The 16,502-nt window shown below is 40.5% G+C and overlaps 1 protein-coding gene across 1 annotated transcript in view; it reads right to left on the reverse strand.

Moving 5' to 3' along the window:
• Positions 1-16,502, reverse strand: part of SUSD5 (sushi domain containing 5) — a 62,722-nt gene that overhangs the window by 18,753 nt on the left and 27,467 nt on the right. Inside the window, exon 4 of the mRNA XM_008578085.1 lies at positions 3,383-3,571. Coding sequence (XP_008576307.1) covers positions 3,383-3,571 — 189 coding nt within the window. The remainder of the gene's footprint in view (positions 1-3,382; positions 3,572-16,502) is intronic.

Genomic DNA, 16,502 nt, shown 5'->3' on the forward strand with positions numbered 1-16,502 from the left:
CCATTTTTTCACGTAAGCAAATTAAGGGTCAGGAAAGTCAAGAAAATTATTCAGTCTCCTCTTCTCATCCTTTCCATCATCATTTAAATAAGCTTAAATCTCTACCAAAAGCAAGTAAGCAGGCAAACGACACAAAACAAACCCTTGCAACCTCTTTGGACCCCGGATCTTCCAGCTCTACCCTTTGTGTCTTCCCTAGCCCTCTTCATGAACAGCAGAAATTTGAGGATGAGTCATCTGCCCTCAGCCCTCTTCCTCCACCTCCTGACTCTCTGCAGAGTGACTGGCACGTCTTCCTTCCACTCCTCAGATGCAAGCTGAAAATACAAGGCCACCAGAATGTCCTTCATGCCGTGAAGCCAATGTACAATTTCAGCTTTCATTTACTTGATTTCTGCAGGCTTTGAGTTCACTGCGCACTCCTTCCATCTGGAAACACACTTCCTTTAAAATGTCACTTTGTGGGACACCTCGCTTTCTAGCGTTCCCTTCTACCTCATCCTCTACTACTACTCTGTCTCCTTTGAGACATCTCGTTTACTAGTTTCCTTCAGGGTTGGGACAGTGTTTTACTCAACTTTGTAAACACAGTACCTATGATCTTGCCATAAGATGGGATGTGGAACAAGTGAATGGATGAGTGGCTAATGAGCTAGTACAAGGAAGAATTATTATTCTAACCCAGAGGGTCCAAAACCCTTGTTTGACTCACTCCCCCAAGATGACTTTTCTTCTATCTGAAGCAGTTCTCTAATAAAAAAAAAAAAAAGTCAATGTTTACTGGAAAAAGTAAATGTGTAAAACAGAGAGAAATATCCTTGTAAAAATATATGTATATACACAAGTTTCTTACAATGACACAGACTTTAAATGTTAAATCTACAGAGTAATAAAATAGTCTATATACCCAGAAAAGTGTAGAAACCAGAATTCCTGCTCAGCAGCTAAAAGCTCTAACAACTCTGCACTGCAGTGAGAAAATAACGACATTTCAGACACACAAAACCTGCATTTAGTTCTCATTCTGCTGGGGGCCAGTAAACAACCCATTTGGCTGGTGGGTGTGGCTCACGGGATGGTGCAACTTTAGCACCTCATCAGAACATTAAGGATCTCAGGGTGAGCATGGGTCTGCTTCATGGTGACACATTCAGCAGTCTTTATGCCTGATTTTCTTGGGGAGGTGAGTGATCAGAACTGGCAAGTAGCTCCTGCCTGGCACACAGCAACAGCAACAGAGGAAAGATGAGGAAAGTGCTAGAAGATTGCTCAAATTGTGCTTCTAGCACTTGTCTCGGTCTGTAATTTTTTGTTAGTAGTATCCAACAAGGCAAGTAGATACACTGAAAGGAAGTTTTTGATGCTTTTGTAACAATTTAACAGGGGATTTTATGTCTATTTGACTTAACAAAAAATTGTGTGTATATTTGGCATCTATTTTGTTTTTATATTAATTCCTTTTTATTGCATTTTACTAAAGCATCAGTTTGTTAATGACTAGAAAAAATTTGAAATAGTCCACAAAGAGTATGAAAAGTAGTGAAATAGACAATGATGATAATAATAATAATAATAATAAATAATAATAAGCTATTTATTAAAAGACACTCCAGAAGTAAAAAGATAAGCCTCAGAATGGGAGAAAATATTTGCAACACATTAATTATGAATACTTTATGTAAAAAAATTCTACAATATGTAAATAATCAATTCAAATCAATCAGAAAAATGGCAAAATATTTGAACAGACATTTCACATGAGAAAATTCTAATGCCATATTAACATGTGATAAGTGCTCAACTTCACTATCATCAGAGAAATAAATATCACAACTGCAAGCCACCACAGAGTAGTCACAGGAATGGCAATCCTAAAGGCTGGTGAGGACGCTGAACAACAGGAACTCTCAGATATAGCTGGTGGGAGAGTATACTGGGCAAAGTACTTTAGAAAATGCTTCAGCAGCATCCACTAAAGCTGAACACACACATATCTGTGGGCAGCAATTCCACATATGAAATGTGTTCATATGTGAACCAAGTGACGTCGATGAGAACAATCACGGCAGCATAGTTTGTGACGGCCACAAACAATGAAAAGCCAAATGTCCATTAACAGCATATTGGATAAATAAATAGTGGTGTAGTCACACTATGGATAGTAAACAGTGGTGAAGACAACAAACCACAGCACAGAAATTCGCTGATGTGACAGCACCCTACATCTTGTTATGGTTTCCCCATGGGATCCACGGAACGTTCCAGGGACAAACTGTCCTATAAATTCAGTAACATTGCAGTGTGGGGGTCATTCCCCTCCACAGAACCAGATGCTGCTTGGCACCCAGAGGTGATGGGGGGGCAGGGAGGGGGTCCCGGAAGCAGCCCCGTGAGATCAGGGGACAATTCAGGGTCTGACATGAAGTCTGAGGTGCAGGAGTCATGAGCCCAGGTCGGCCATGAGGCTGCCCAAGCCCCCCTGCTGGGTGCTGTGCCCCTGTTGGGGTGGGAGGCTGGGCCTGACTGTAGCTGAAGACAGTGATTTCTGCTGCTGGGAAAATTCTCAAGGGGCTGGGTAGAGGGCGGCTGCAGAAATCTAGGACCACCAGAAATGTGAAGACGATGAAATGGGGACATCTGGGAAAATCAGATCAGGTTTTGGGATCTCAATATCCACCAGGACTCTTTTAAGCCTCAACTAATCCATGGGACTACACCCCCCAGCAGTCCACACACTGCCCTGGAGTTAGCCCCCTCACTCCACCCCAACCCCTACGCCCCATGACTGCTCAGGTGCAAGAGAACAGGACTCACATGTGAGCTGTGAGTCTGCCATGCTTAGAAGCCCCACAGAACCAACATCTCCTGTAACAACCCACAGAATAGCTCTGAAGGTTCCCACAAGGCTAATGGCCAGATGCAAGAACAGCACACTCGGGGAAGCCTGGAGCTCAGCTCCCTACCATGTATTCATTACAGTCTTCCTAGCCCAGTTTACCAGTCAGAGGTCGTTTTTACCAGAGCTTAGGTGCCACAGCTGACATTCTGTCTTGACCAGGTTTCCAGGGAAATAAGCTAGAAAGTTAATTCAAGGTCAACTCCATCATTAGAGACAAAGGGAGGGTTTTGTTAACCTTCTACCCCCAGCACGGAAGATGAAGAGCTCAGTTGTAGATAGCTGCACTGGAAACGTTCCAGGAACCCCCAAGTGGAGATGTTGCCAGGCCCAGAGCTCAGCAGAAAGGTCTGGAAAGCCTTTTTCCAAAGTCCCCTTGGTGGAGAAGAGCCCACCACATGCAGCCAGCCAAAGTGGAACCCTCTGCCAGCACCATATGGGCACTGCGTGGGCACACGGAGGTGGTCCAGCTCCAGGGGTGCTTACCTTTCCCGCAGGCCTGCACCAGGCCGTACCACTCTCCACAGCTGTTGCACAGCAAGGTGAAGGCAGTTTCGCGGTGGCCTGCCACAGGGCCCGGGACACACACGTACAGCAGCTCATCCCCCATCTGCAAGCCAGTGCGGCCCTGCAGGACGGTGTGTGGGAATGACGGCGGGTCTCCACAGGGCTTCTCTGAGGAGAAGGGATCACAATCAACTTTTCCAAACTGTGCACAACTTTGTCAGCCTATAAGAAAACAAACTTAAAAAACAACCCCTTCTCTCCCCACTGTAGGTGTCACCTGCACCCAGAGCTGGGATCACAGGGGGGCAGTTTCTTCTTCACCGTAGTGCAACCCCAGGGCCTGGCAGAACGCTTGGCACAGCTGAACTCAAAAATACTTGTTGAATGAATTAACATGGTACTAACTGCTACAACTTTGTATTTTAAAATTGCCAGACGACATTATCTTCTAACGTCTCCTTGAAAGGAGGACCCAGAAATACATACCTAGCAGCAGAAAATTCCTTTTTGCCTTATTTGGATAAGTGAATAGGTACTTTCTGTCAAAACCTAAAGTTACAGACTTCAGAGTAACAGCAGAGGGTGCCTCTCCTAACCTCAACCCCAATGGTAACACCGTTACCTATTTGGCATATGCAAAGGACACACACACACACATTTTACCTATGTATGTGTGTGTGTATGTGTGTACAGACATACACATACATATTTTTGTATGTGTTTTTTTTTTTCCTTTTTGTCTTTTTTTACTGACCGGCAACGGGATCGCAACCCTTGGTGTTGCGCCCGCACCGCGCTCAGCCAGTGAGCGGGAACCAGTTTCCACATGGGATCCGAACCCTCGGCGGGAGCGCCGCCGCGCTTCCAAGCGGCGCACTATCCAGTGCGCCACCGGGCCGGCCCTTGTATGTGTTTTTTTAAGATAAATGAGATTACATCATATGTATTACTGATTACCCTGCTTTTTTATTTTAATTAATAAGCTTTTTTGTAGAGCAGTTTTAGGTTCACAAAAAAATTGAAAGTAGAGAGTTCCCATATGTCCCTGTCCCCATACGTGCACAACCTCCCCCACTATCAACATCCCCCACTACAATGACACATTTGTTACAATAAATAGACCTACATTGACATATCATCACCCAAAGTCCATTCTTTACTCTTGGTGTTGTACATTCTATGGGTTTGGACAAAAATATAATGACATGTATCCATCACTGTAGTATCAAACAGAATAATTTCATTGTCCTAAAAATCCTCTGTGCTCTGCTTATTCATCCCTCCATTCTCCTAACTCCTGGTAATGCCTGATCCTTTTTCCAAAAAGCATGACTACTGAATTGCGTGGAAAGAGTATGTTTAGTTTTATAAGAAATTGTCAAACTGTCTTCCAAAGTGGCTGTGACATTTTGCATTCTCACCATTGCTTCATATCCTAATCAACATTCCGTGGTTATCAGTGTTTTGGATTTTGGCCATTCTGTTAGGTGTGTAGTGGCATCTGCCATTTTAATTTGCAATTCCCTAAAGACATATGATGTTGAATATCTTTTCATATGCTTACTTTCCATCTGTGTATCTTCTTTGGTGAAATGTCTGTTCAGATCATTTGTCTAATTTTTAATTAGGTTTTTCATTTTATTATTGTTAAGTTTTAAGAGTTCTTTGTATATTTTGCATAACAATCCTTTAATAGATATCTTCTGCAAATATTTTTCCCAGTTTGTGGCTTGTCTTCTCATTCTCTTGATATAGTCCTTTGCAGAGCAGAATATTTTTAATTTTAATGAAGTCCAGCTTATCAATTATTTCTTTCATGGATTGTGCCTTTGGTGTAGCATCTAAAAAGTCACTGCCATACCCAAAGTCACCTAGGTTTTCTTCTATGTTACCTTCTAGGAGTATTATAATTTTGCATTTTATATTTAGGTCTATCATCCATTTAGAGTTCATTTTTGTGAAGGCTATAAGGCCTGCGTCTAGATTCTTCTTTTCTTTTTTGCATGTGGATGTCCGGTTATTCTAGCACCTATGCTGACAAGACTATCTGTGCTCCATTGTATTGCCTTTGCTCCTTTGTCAAGGATGAGTTGACAATATTTATATGGGTCTATGTTTGGGCTCTCTATTCTGTTTCATCAATCTGTTAGTCTGTTCTTTTGCCAATACCACACTGTCTTGATTACTGTATCTTTATAGGTTTTTTTAAAAAATTTTTTGGTGGCTGGTCAGTACAGGCATTGAATCCTGGACCTTGGTGTTATCAGCACCATGCTGTAATAAACTGAGCTAACCAGCCACCCTACAGAAGTCTTGATGTCCAATAGTGTCAATCCTCTAACTTTGTTCTTCTTCAAGAGTTGGCTATTCTGGGTCTTTTGCTTCTCTGTATAATCTATAGAACCTGTTTGTTGACATCCACAAAAGAACTTGCTGGGATTTTGATTGGCATTGTATTGAATCAATACATCAAGTTGGGAAGAACTGATACCTTGACAATACTGAGTCTTCCTATCCACGAACATGGACTATTTCTCATTTGCTTAGTTCCTCTTTGATTTATTTCACCATTTTTGTGGTTTTCCTCATATAGATCTTGTACATATTTTGTTAGATTTTGTCTTAGTCCATTTTGTGTTGCTATAACAGAATTACCTGAGACTGGGTAATTTACAAAGAAGAGAGGTTTATTTGGGTTACGATTCTGGGACAGCTGCATCTGGCACGGGCCTCAGGCTGCTTCTATTCATGGTGGAAAGTGGGAGCAGCCGGGTACAAGCAGATCACATGGTGAGAGGAAGCAAGAGAGAGAGAGAGAGAGAGAGGAGGTGCCAGGGTCCTTTAAACAGTCAGGTCTCGTGGGAACTAATAGCGAGATCTCACTCACTACCCCTCCTCCCCCAGGGAGAACATTAATCCATTCATGAGGGATCTGCCCCCATGACTCAATCAGTTTCCAGCACTGCCGCATTGGAGATCAAATTTCCACGAGTTTTGGAGGGGACAACACATCCAAAGTCCATCAGATTTATACTTAAGTATTTTGTTTTGGGGGGTGCTAATGTAAATGGCAATGTGTTTTTAATTTCAAATTCTACTTGTTCATTGCTGGTATATACAGAAGTGATTAACTTTCATTTATACTTGTATCCTGCAACCTTGCCATTATTGCTTATTAGTTCCAGGAGTGTTTGGGGTTTTTTTTTGGTCAACTTTTTAAGGTTTTCTACATAGACAATCATGTCATCTACAGATAAAGACAGTTTTAGTTCTTCCTTTCCAGCCTGTACATTTTTCATTTCCTTTTCTTCTTATTGTATTAGCTAAGACTTTCAGTACGATGTTGAAAAGCAGTGATGAGAGGAGACATTCTTGCCTTGCTCTTGATTTTAGTGGGAAAGCTTCAAGTTTCTCACCATTAAGCATGATGTTGGCTGAAGGTTTTTTTGCAGATATTCTTTATCAAATTGAGGAAGTTGCCCTCTATTCCTAGGTTGCTGAGAGCTTTTTATCATGAATGAATGATGAATTTTGTCAAATGCTTTTTCTGCATCTCTCAATATGATCATGTGATTTTTCTTCTATAGCCTGTTGATGTGATAGATTAAATGAACTGATTTTTAAAATGTTGAACAAGTCGTCCATAACTGGGATAAATCCTACTTGGTTGTGTACGTAATTCTTTTTATGCATTGTTGGATTTGATTTGCTAATATCTTGTTGAGGATTTTTGCATCTATGTTTATGAGATATATTGGTCTTTAGTATTCTTTTCTTGTAATGTGTTTGTCTGGCTTTGGTATTAGGGTAATACTGGCCTAACAGAGTGAGTTAGGAAGTGGTCCTTCTGCTTTTAATTTCTGGAAAAGATTGTTGAAAATTGGTATAATTTCTTCCTTAAATGTTTGGTAGACTCTACCAGTGAACCCATCTGGGCCTGGTCATCTATATTGAAAGGTTATTAATTATTGATTCAACTTCTCTAACAGATATAGGCCTATTCAGAGAGTCTATTTCTTTTGTGTTAGTTTTGGCAGATTGTCTTTTAAGGAACTGGTCCTTAAAATTTGCGGGTATAGAGTTGTTCATAATATTCTTTTATTGCCCTTTTAATGTTTATGGGAATTGTAGTGATTTCCCCTCTTTCATTTGATATTAATTTGTGTCTTCTTTTTTTTTTTTTTTTCTTTTTTTGTTTGTTTTGTTTTGTTTTGTTTTGTTTTTTTTGGTGGCTGTCCGGGACAAGGATCTGATCTCTCTTTTTTTCTTAGTTAGCCTAGTTAGAGGCTTAATCAATGTTATTAATCTTTTCAAAGAACCAGCTTTTGGTTTTGTTGATTTTCTCTGTTGTTTTCCTGTTTTTTAATTTCATTCATTCTTGCTTTTATTTTTATCATTTCCTTTCCTCTGCTTATGTTGGAATTAATTTGTTCTTTTTTGAGTTTCCTAAGGTGGAAGCTTAGATTACTGATTTTAGATCTTTCTTCCTTCTAGTACATGCATTCAATGCTGTAAATTTCCCTCTAAGTACTGTTTCCCATAAATTTGGATAAGTTATATTTTATTCTAAATTAGTTAAAATATTTTAAATTTCTCTTGAGATTTTTTCTTTGACCCATGTGTTATTTAAAAGTGTGTTGTTTAATCTCCAAGAACGTGGGGATTTTCTAGCTATCTGTTATTGATTTCTAGTTTAATTCCACTGTGGTCTGAGAGCAGACATCTTATCATATCTACTCTTTTAAATTCACTAACGTGGGTTTTATGGCCGAGAATGTGGTCTATGTTCGTGAATGTTCCATAAGACCTTGAAAATAATGTGTAATTTGCTCTTGTTGGATAAAGTAGTGATTATTGACACAGTTGGATTAGTATCTACCATAGTTGTTGTTATCTAATTGTTGCCTTTGTTCTTTGTTCCTTTTTTTTTTTTTTTTGTCTTTTTTGTGACCGGCTGCACCGGGCTCAGCCAGTGAGCGCACCGGCCATCCCTATATAGGATCCAAACCCGCGGCGGGAGCGCTGCTGCACTCCCAGCGCCGCACTCTCCCGAGTGCACCATGGGCTCGGCCCTCTTTGTTCCTTTTTTTTGTCATTTACACTTTTTCTGCCTTTTGTGGGTTTTTTGTTTGTTTTGTTTGCTTTTGTTTTGTGGCTGGCTGGTACAGGTATCAAACCCAGGACCTTGGTGTTATCAGCACCGTGCTGTAACCAACTGAGCTGACCAGCCAGACTCTTTTGTGGTTTTAACTGAGCATTATACATGATTTGGTTTTCTCTCCTTTCTTAGCATATCAATTATACCTTTTTTTTAAAACTTTTTTTTGAGTCATTGCCCTTAGAGTTTGCAATATACATTTACAAATAATCCAAGTCCTCTTTCTAATAAGACTATGCTGCTTCACAAGTAGTGCTAGTACCTCATAATAACAAAATATTCTTAATTCCTCCCTCCTGTCCCTTTTATCATTGCTGTCACTCATTTCATTTATACATAAGCATATATACACACACATACATCTGAATATCTTGTTGCTATTATTTTGTACAAACTGATCTGTTAGATCAATTAAGAATATGAAAAAAACAAAAGTTAATTTACCTTCACTATTCACTCTCCGACGCTCTTCTTTTCTTTACATAGGTCCAAGTTTCTAACCTATATCATTTTCCTTCTCTTTGAAGAACTTCTTTTAACATTTTTTTGCAAGGAAGGCCTACTGACCACAATTTTTGTTTGTCTGACAAAGTATTTATTTCTCTGTCACTTTTGAAGGATATTGCTCAGGGTACACAATTCTAGGTTGGCGGGTCTTTTTCACCACCACCCCCCAATACTTTGAATATTTCACTACACTCTCTCCTTGCTTGCATGATTTCTGAGGAGAAATTGAATGTAATTCTTACCCTTGCTCCTGCTACAGATAAGGTGGGTTTTTTTCCCTCTGGCTTCTTTCAAGATTTTTTCTTTATGTTTGATCTGTAGTTTGCAAATGATATGCCTACATGTAGGGGTTTTTTGGTTAATTTTATAATTTTGCTTTTAAAAAGCAAAATTTTATTTCATTTAAAATTTTTAATTAATTTTTTAACTGACACATATTGATTGTACATATTTATGGAATACAGAGTATATTCCAATACATGTATACAATGTGTGATGATCGAATCAGAGTAATAGAATATTCATAATTGCAAAAATCTATCATTTCTTTGTGATGACAGCATTTGAGCTCCTTTCTTCTAGCCAATTGAGAACATACAATAAAGTATTGGTAATTATAGATGCTTTTATTTTATTTTTTTTGCATTTATCCTGTTTCTTCTCTGAGCTTTGGGATTTGTGGTTTGTTTGACATTAATTTGGGGGATATTCTCAGTCCACTGTGGTTTCAAATACTGCTTCGCTCCTTTCTTTCCTCTCCTCTGGTATTACCATTATGCTATAATGCAGTTATACTTTTTTTAGTGTCCCACAGATCTTGGATATTCTGCTCTGTTTTCTTTGTTTGTTTTCAGTTTTTTTCTCTTTGCTTTTCAGTTTTGGAACTTTCTATTGTCATATCCTCAAGCTCAGAGATTCTTTCCTCAGTGGTGTTCAGTCTACTAATAAGCTCATGGAAGGCATTCTTTGTTTCTGTTAAAGTGTTTTTGCTCTCTAGCATTTCTTTTTTATTCTTTCTGAGAATCTCCATCTCTTCTTCTTACATTATGCATCTGTTTTTTCATGTTACCTACTTTTTGCATTAAAGTTTTTAGCATATTCATCATAGTATTTTTATTTTTAATTCAAATTTCCTCTTCTAATATAACATGTTGCTTTCTTTAGTATACAGTGAAATTACCTAAGAATCATATTTCTTAAAAGGAGATATGCTGAGAAAAGATGAAAATAGAAAATGCAACTTGTGCTTTAAGCCATCTTGATTGGTCTGACAGCTTGAGGTTTGGTAGCACTTTCTCAAATACAGTCATAGCTACCCAAATTCTTTAACATAACAGATTTTGAATGAAAAAGGGTATGGCCATTGAAGGGGCCATAGGAAGACTCCCCCTCTAACTCCCTGAAGGTTCTTTGAAAAATCATCTGATAAATACAGATTAATATGAAGAAAATATGATCAAATTTTATTTGATCACAGTTTGTTTTTTTTTTGTCTTTTGTCTTTTTCCGTGTCCAGCAACGGATCGCAACCCTCAGTGTTGCCCCCGTACCGGACCGGGGACCGGCAACGGTATCGCAACCCTCGGTGTTGCTCCCGCGCCTCGCTCAGCCAGTGAGCGGGAACCGGTCTGTATGTGGGATCCGAACCCTCGGGCGGGAGCGCCACCGCGCTTCCCAAGCGGCGCACTTATCCAGTGCGCCACCGGGCCGGCCCCTTGATCACAGTTTTACATGACATGGGCATCTTCAGAATGAAGATCCAAAGATATAGGAAAAACTGTCCATTTTTATGCTTAGGTTCCATGAAGCAGGCACAGCCATGTAGAAACGTGATTGGATAGGAAGAGAATGATCTAATGCTAGTAGACTGAGTGGGGAAACCCAATAAGGCCTGTCTGTTCAGATTCTTCTCAGCCTCTCTGTGCAGCATTCCTTCCTTCAGGGTATGGGGCAGGACCCCTTCTAGAATGGGTGTTTTATGATCCACTATCAGACAGGCTAGTCAGAGAGTTTCTTTATGGCCAGCTCCAAGACAGAAAGGTGGGGGTGGGAGGGTGAAGGGTGGATCGAAGTATAACTTTAATACTTAAGTCTTTATGACTGCCTTTGGGGGAAGCAATTCTGGTTTCTATTACCCACCTTGAGGAATCCTAGTTTCTGTAGTTTGACTCATGAGAGAATGAGGTTGAGAGACAGAAGGGCAGGAGAAGGTCAGAGGAAAACTTTGCTTTTGAGGCTGCTTCTGAGGCCTTCACTTTGGGATATCGCTTTCTGAACCCCAACACTGTACTTCAGGAAGACAGCATAGAGTGACACATGTTTACCCAAACTGCCTTGACTGTGGAGCTCAAAAGATCAAGTGTTTACTTCATCTATGTTTCAGGTAGGTCCAAGCAGCCATCTGAAAGTTGCCACAAATCCAGGAGCATCTTCAACAGGGACTGGAGGGGAGGGGCTGTCAATACAGAGTATCCTGTGAAGAGTGGACCAAAGTCACCAACCTCAGTCAACCTCAGCTGGCCCAAATTCCAGCTGGTATCAGCTGGTCTCTCAGGGCAAAAGGCTCGGCCTTCTCTCCACTATCCACAGCTGCCTATGACTCTCAGCTGGATGGCCTACTCTTTTCTCCTCCTAACCAGGATCTAGCTCCTGGAAACTGGAGGTTCTTCATCAAATACTATCAAAGGTCTGTGCTATGGATTGATTAAGTTGTGACCCCCAAAGTTCATATATCGGAAGCTTAATTCCCAGTGTAACTGTTGAGGGTAGGAAATCCTATTATGATAATTGAAAGGCGGGGCCTTGAAGAGGTAATTAGATTGTAGGACCATGCCCTAGTGGATGGATTAATAATGGTGGTCAGGGGCGTGGTTCTGAGGGCTTTAAGAGGAGAGTGAATGAAGAGGTTAGTTGCTCTCTGCTCCACCATTTTGCAGTGTGATACCCTGCCATCACTGATATCACTACCAAAGAAAGCCTTTGTTCCCTGGACTTTGGACTTCCAGCCTCTGAAACTGTAAGCAATAAATTTTGTTTTCTTATAAATTACCTAGTTCAAGCTATTGTGTTATAAGCAACAGAAATGGACTAATATAGAAAATTGGTATCAGAAAATTGGGGCATTGCTTATAAAAAATACTTTAAAATGTGGAAGCAGCTTTGGAACTGGGTAATGAGCAAAGGCTGGAGGAATTTGAAGAAGCAGGCTAGAAAAAGCCTAGCTGCTGGTGGGAGTTTAGAAGACAAGAAAACTAGGGTTTAAAGACTGGTTAAATGGTGGCATGCAGAATGCTGATAGAAATATAGACAGTAAAGGCCATACTGAGATCTCAGGTGTAAATACGAAGGGGCTTATTGGAAACTGGGGCAAAGATCACCCTTGCTATGAGCTAGCAAGGAACTTGGCTGCATTCTGTTCAAGCCCCAAAGTATTATGGAACGTGGAACCTCAAGGTGCTGACCCAGGGTATTTGGTGGAAGAAATGTCTAGGCCGCAAAACATTCAGGAAGCTGCATGGCTACTTACAACAGCCTATGCTGAGTTATGGCAGAAAAGGCATGATATAAAGCCAGAATGTATAATTAAATGGGAAGCAGAGTGCAAAGACTTAGAAAATTTGAGCCTGGACATGTGGTAGAAAAGCAGAGAGCTTTTTCAGGAGAAAAATGCAATGGTGCTAAGATTAGTACAAAAGAGAGGGATTATCAAGAGAAGGAGGAAAAGGCCCTGAAGGCATTGCAGAAGCCTCTGGGGCCAACCCTTCTATTACAGGCCCTGAGGCCTAGGGACACAGAATGGTCTCAGGGAACAGGCCTGAGGCAACCTCCATGGGCTCACTGCCCAGAACCACCTCTGGGTAGCTGCTTCCAGCACCAGTACCCTAGCTGCTTTGGCTGCTCCAGCTGTGGCTAAATTGGCCCCAGGAGTGGCTGGACCCACAGCTTTGGAAGATACAAGCTGGAAGCCTTGGCAGCATCCACATGGTGTTAAGTTTGTAGATTCACAGAATGCCAGAGCTGGGTAGGCTTAGGAGGGGGCCCAGGAAGAGATCTGTCGCAGGGGCAGATTCACTACATAGAGGCTTTGCTACAGCAATGCCAAGAGGAAATGTGGGGTTGGAGATGCAGCAAAAAAACCCCAACAGCACCATGTCTAGCGTAGCTGTGAGAGCAGGACCACCATAGAGCCCCCAAATTTGTAGAGATACCAGCATGCAATGCCAGTCTGTGAGAGCTGAAGTGTGGTCTCAGATCAGGAAAGCCATAGTAGCAGAGCTGCCCAAGGACTTGGAGACCCAACCCCTGAACCAGCATGCAGAGGATGTTGAACATGGAATTAAGGTACATGATTTGCCAGTTTTGAGATTTAAGTCCTGCCCTGCTGGGTTATAGATTTGTTTGGGAACTGTTACCCCTTTCTTTTGGCCTATTTCTCCCAATGCTTGCCCCACCATTGTGTCTTGGAAGTAGTTAACTTGTTTTGATTTCACAGATGGGACTTTGATCTTTGTACTTTTGAGCTGAAACAAGATAAGACTTAGGGGATGGAATGAATGTATTTACCTGTAAGAAGGACATGAACTTTGGGGGCCAGGGGAGGAACGTTGTAGATTGATTGAATTGTATTCCCCAAATTTTATGTATTAGAAACTTAGCCCCCCACTGTGACTATTAAGAGGGTGGGAAATCCTATTATGGTAATTGAAAGGTGGAGCCTTGAAGAGGTGATTAGATTGTAGGACCATGCCCTAATGAATGGATTAATAATGATGGTCAGGGGCATGGTTCTGAGAGCTTTAAAAGGAGAGCACATGATTCTCTCTCTCTGTCCCACCATTTTCTGCCATGTGAGACCCCTGCATTGCTGTAAAGCCACCACCAAAGAACACCTTCACCAGATGTGTTCCCTGGACTTTAGACTTCCAGCCTCTGAAACTGTAAGCAATAGATTTCATTTTCTTACAAACTACCCAGTTCCAGGTATTTTCTTATAAGCAAAAGAAACAGATTAGTACAGACTAATAAATCCTTTCAGTCTCACAAAGCTCTATCTACAGAACATACCAAATTCCTTGAATGAAAAATCCATAAGTAGAGGAACTGTTTTGAAAGTAGATGGAGAACTTAAGGCCAAACTCACAACCCACCAGACTCATGAGACTTTCTTCCTCAGAATTAATTTCCAGAATGACATGGGCTAGAATCTGGCTCAGGTAAACCACAATAATGCTCCTGAGAGTCTAAGTACATGTACTATATGTTTCAGAATTTCCTACAAATGTTCAAGACAGGAAACACACTTCTTCTTAGCTGGTATGATTCAGGAGCTAAAGGACAACAGTTCCATGCATTAACACAATGAAGTGTGTGCCAAAAACACCACTCATATCCAGGTGCAACTTGAATTACTTCCTTTCACTAATTTTCCCATTTTGAACATCACAAGGGAGCTATGGAAAACAGCTGGCTATATACCTGGACCCTCTTCTATGGAAACTTAAATTTGGTAAGTTTACTAGTAGTCTTACTGCTATTTCTCAATTATTCTCTAAGCAGAGACTATGGTTTGTGGATTTCTCAGACCTTAGAGCTTCGCCATCAAGAGTGATTTCTATTAATTTCCCTTTCAAGGAAAGAAGATTTTATAAAAGATCTTGTCTATCAAATGTGTTTATTAATACACATTTGTTGGACTCATTTTTCAATCTGAAAGGGTGCATTTGCCTGCCTATCAGAGCTTCTGATAACCAGTTCCCATGAAGAGTTTAGACCTCACATTAAAGCTGATGCTTTTATTCTGAGAAATTGTAAGACTTCTATCTTGACTTCTGAAATTCTAAAGAGTCTGCAAACCTTCATTATTTCACAAACCACAGATGTGAAAATTCTGACACAAATGCCTGACTTTTCCTTTCTTTTGGTGTTACCTAAGTTATGTGAAGAAGTTGTTTTTGGTGCCTACCTGCCCAGCTCCCTCCCACCCTACACCACACAATAGACAAACAGCATTGCCCTCCCCATTCCACCCAATTTTATTGTTAGTTCTTAAATTCTGTCAGTGGTTTTCAAACATGAGCATGCATCAGAATCACCTGCAGGGCTTGTAAAAACACACACTGCTGTGCTTTTACATCTGACTCAGTAGTTGGGGCCCAAGAATCTGCATTTCTTTTTTTTTTTTTCCTTTTTTTGTCTTTTTTCGTGTCCGGCAACGGATCGCAACCCTCAGTGTCGCACCCACACCTCGCTCAGCCAGTGAGCGGGAACCGGTCCGCATGTGGGATCCGAACCCTCGGCGGGAGCGCCGCTGCGCTCCCAAGCGGCGCACTGTAGCAGTGCGCCACCGGGCCGGCCCGAAGAATCTGCATTTCTAACAAGTTCCCAGGGGATGGTACAAGAATTGCTGGTACAGGAACCATCCTTGGAGAACTACTGCTTTAGATCAAAACCTACCCTCAGAAACATGCAAAATTAATATATAGTGATAAGAGTCAGAAGAGAGATTGCCTCTGGCTCCGCTGGAGTAAGAATGGGCAGAAGATTATTGGAAAAAGGCTCCAGGGAATTTTTTGTGGTGAAGGAAATGTTCTATATTTTGATTTTGATTAGGTGTTGATTAGACAGGTGTGTACATTTGTAAAACTCATCAACTTTAGACCTGTGCATTTTGCTGATGTAAATTATATCTTAATGAACTTGATTTAAAAATTAGCTCCTATTAGAAAATCTGTAATTTATTCAGCATAAATAAATGGTAGAAAATTATTCATAACCTCTCCCAAGAGGAATTGCATTTGACAAGGATTCATGCCTTAAGATAGTAGTTTACAACTTGCAGGCCTTCTACCCTAGAAGCACTATAGTATTTGCAAGGTATAGGTGAGTTCATATGCAAATAAACCCTGTGTCGATCAATAACTCTAAATCAATTACTATCCTGTTGAAATCTATCTACTATTTCCTGAATTTCCCTCCCCAAAAAAGTTATTTTGACAATCTTCTAGAATGAAATGATATAATGTACAGCATTTACTTTAAAATATCTCAATAGGAGAAAACCACTGGAGGAAAAATCAGTTCTTAACCCTTGTTAACATGGTTTTTTACCCTTTCAGTTTTACACACATACACGAACACACACACAGCATTAGGCTTCATTATGATATAATCGTTTTGTCTTGTAGCTTGTTTGTTAATTTAACATTATATTGTGAAATTTTTTCTGTCAGATATTTGTATTGTTTGAATATATTTGTAAATGACTATATATTATTCCGTTTGTATGGATTTACTATAATGAACTCCCTATGATTGGACATTAACTTTGTTTCCGTTTTTTCCCTACTAAGTAATGAACACCTTTGTAACATAGCTTTGCACTGAAGGAGTTTAGGAAATGCCACCCCCAAATATGCAGCTTTGGTATGCTGATTA

This window comes from Galeopterus variegatus, unplaced genomic scaffold (assembly GCF_000696425.1).
Source record: "Galeopterus variegatus unplaced genomic scaffold, G_variegatus-3.0.2 Scaffold1627, whole genome shotgun sequence".
Classification (NCBI taxonomy): Eukaryota; Metazoa; Chordata; class Mammalia; order Dermoptera; family Cynocephalidae; genus Galeopterus; species Galeopterus variegatus.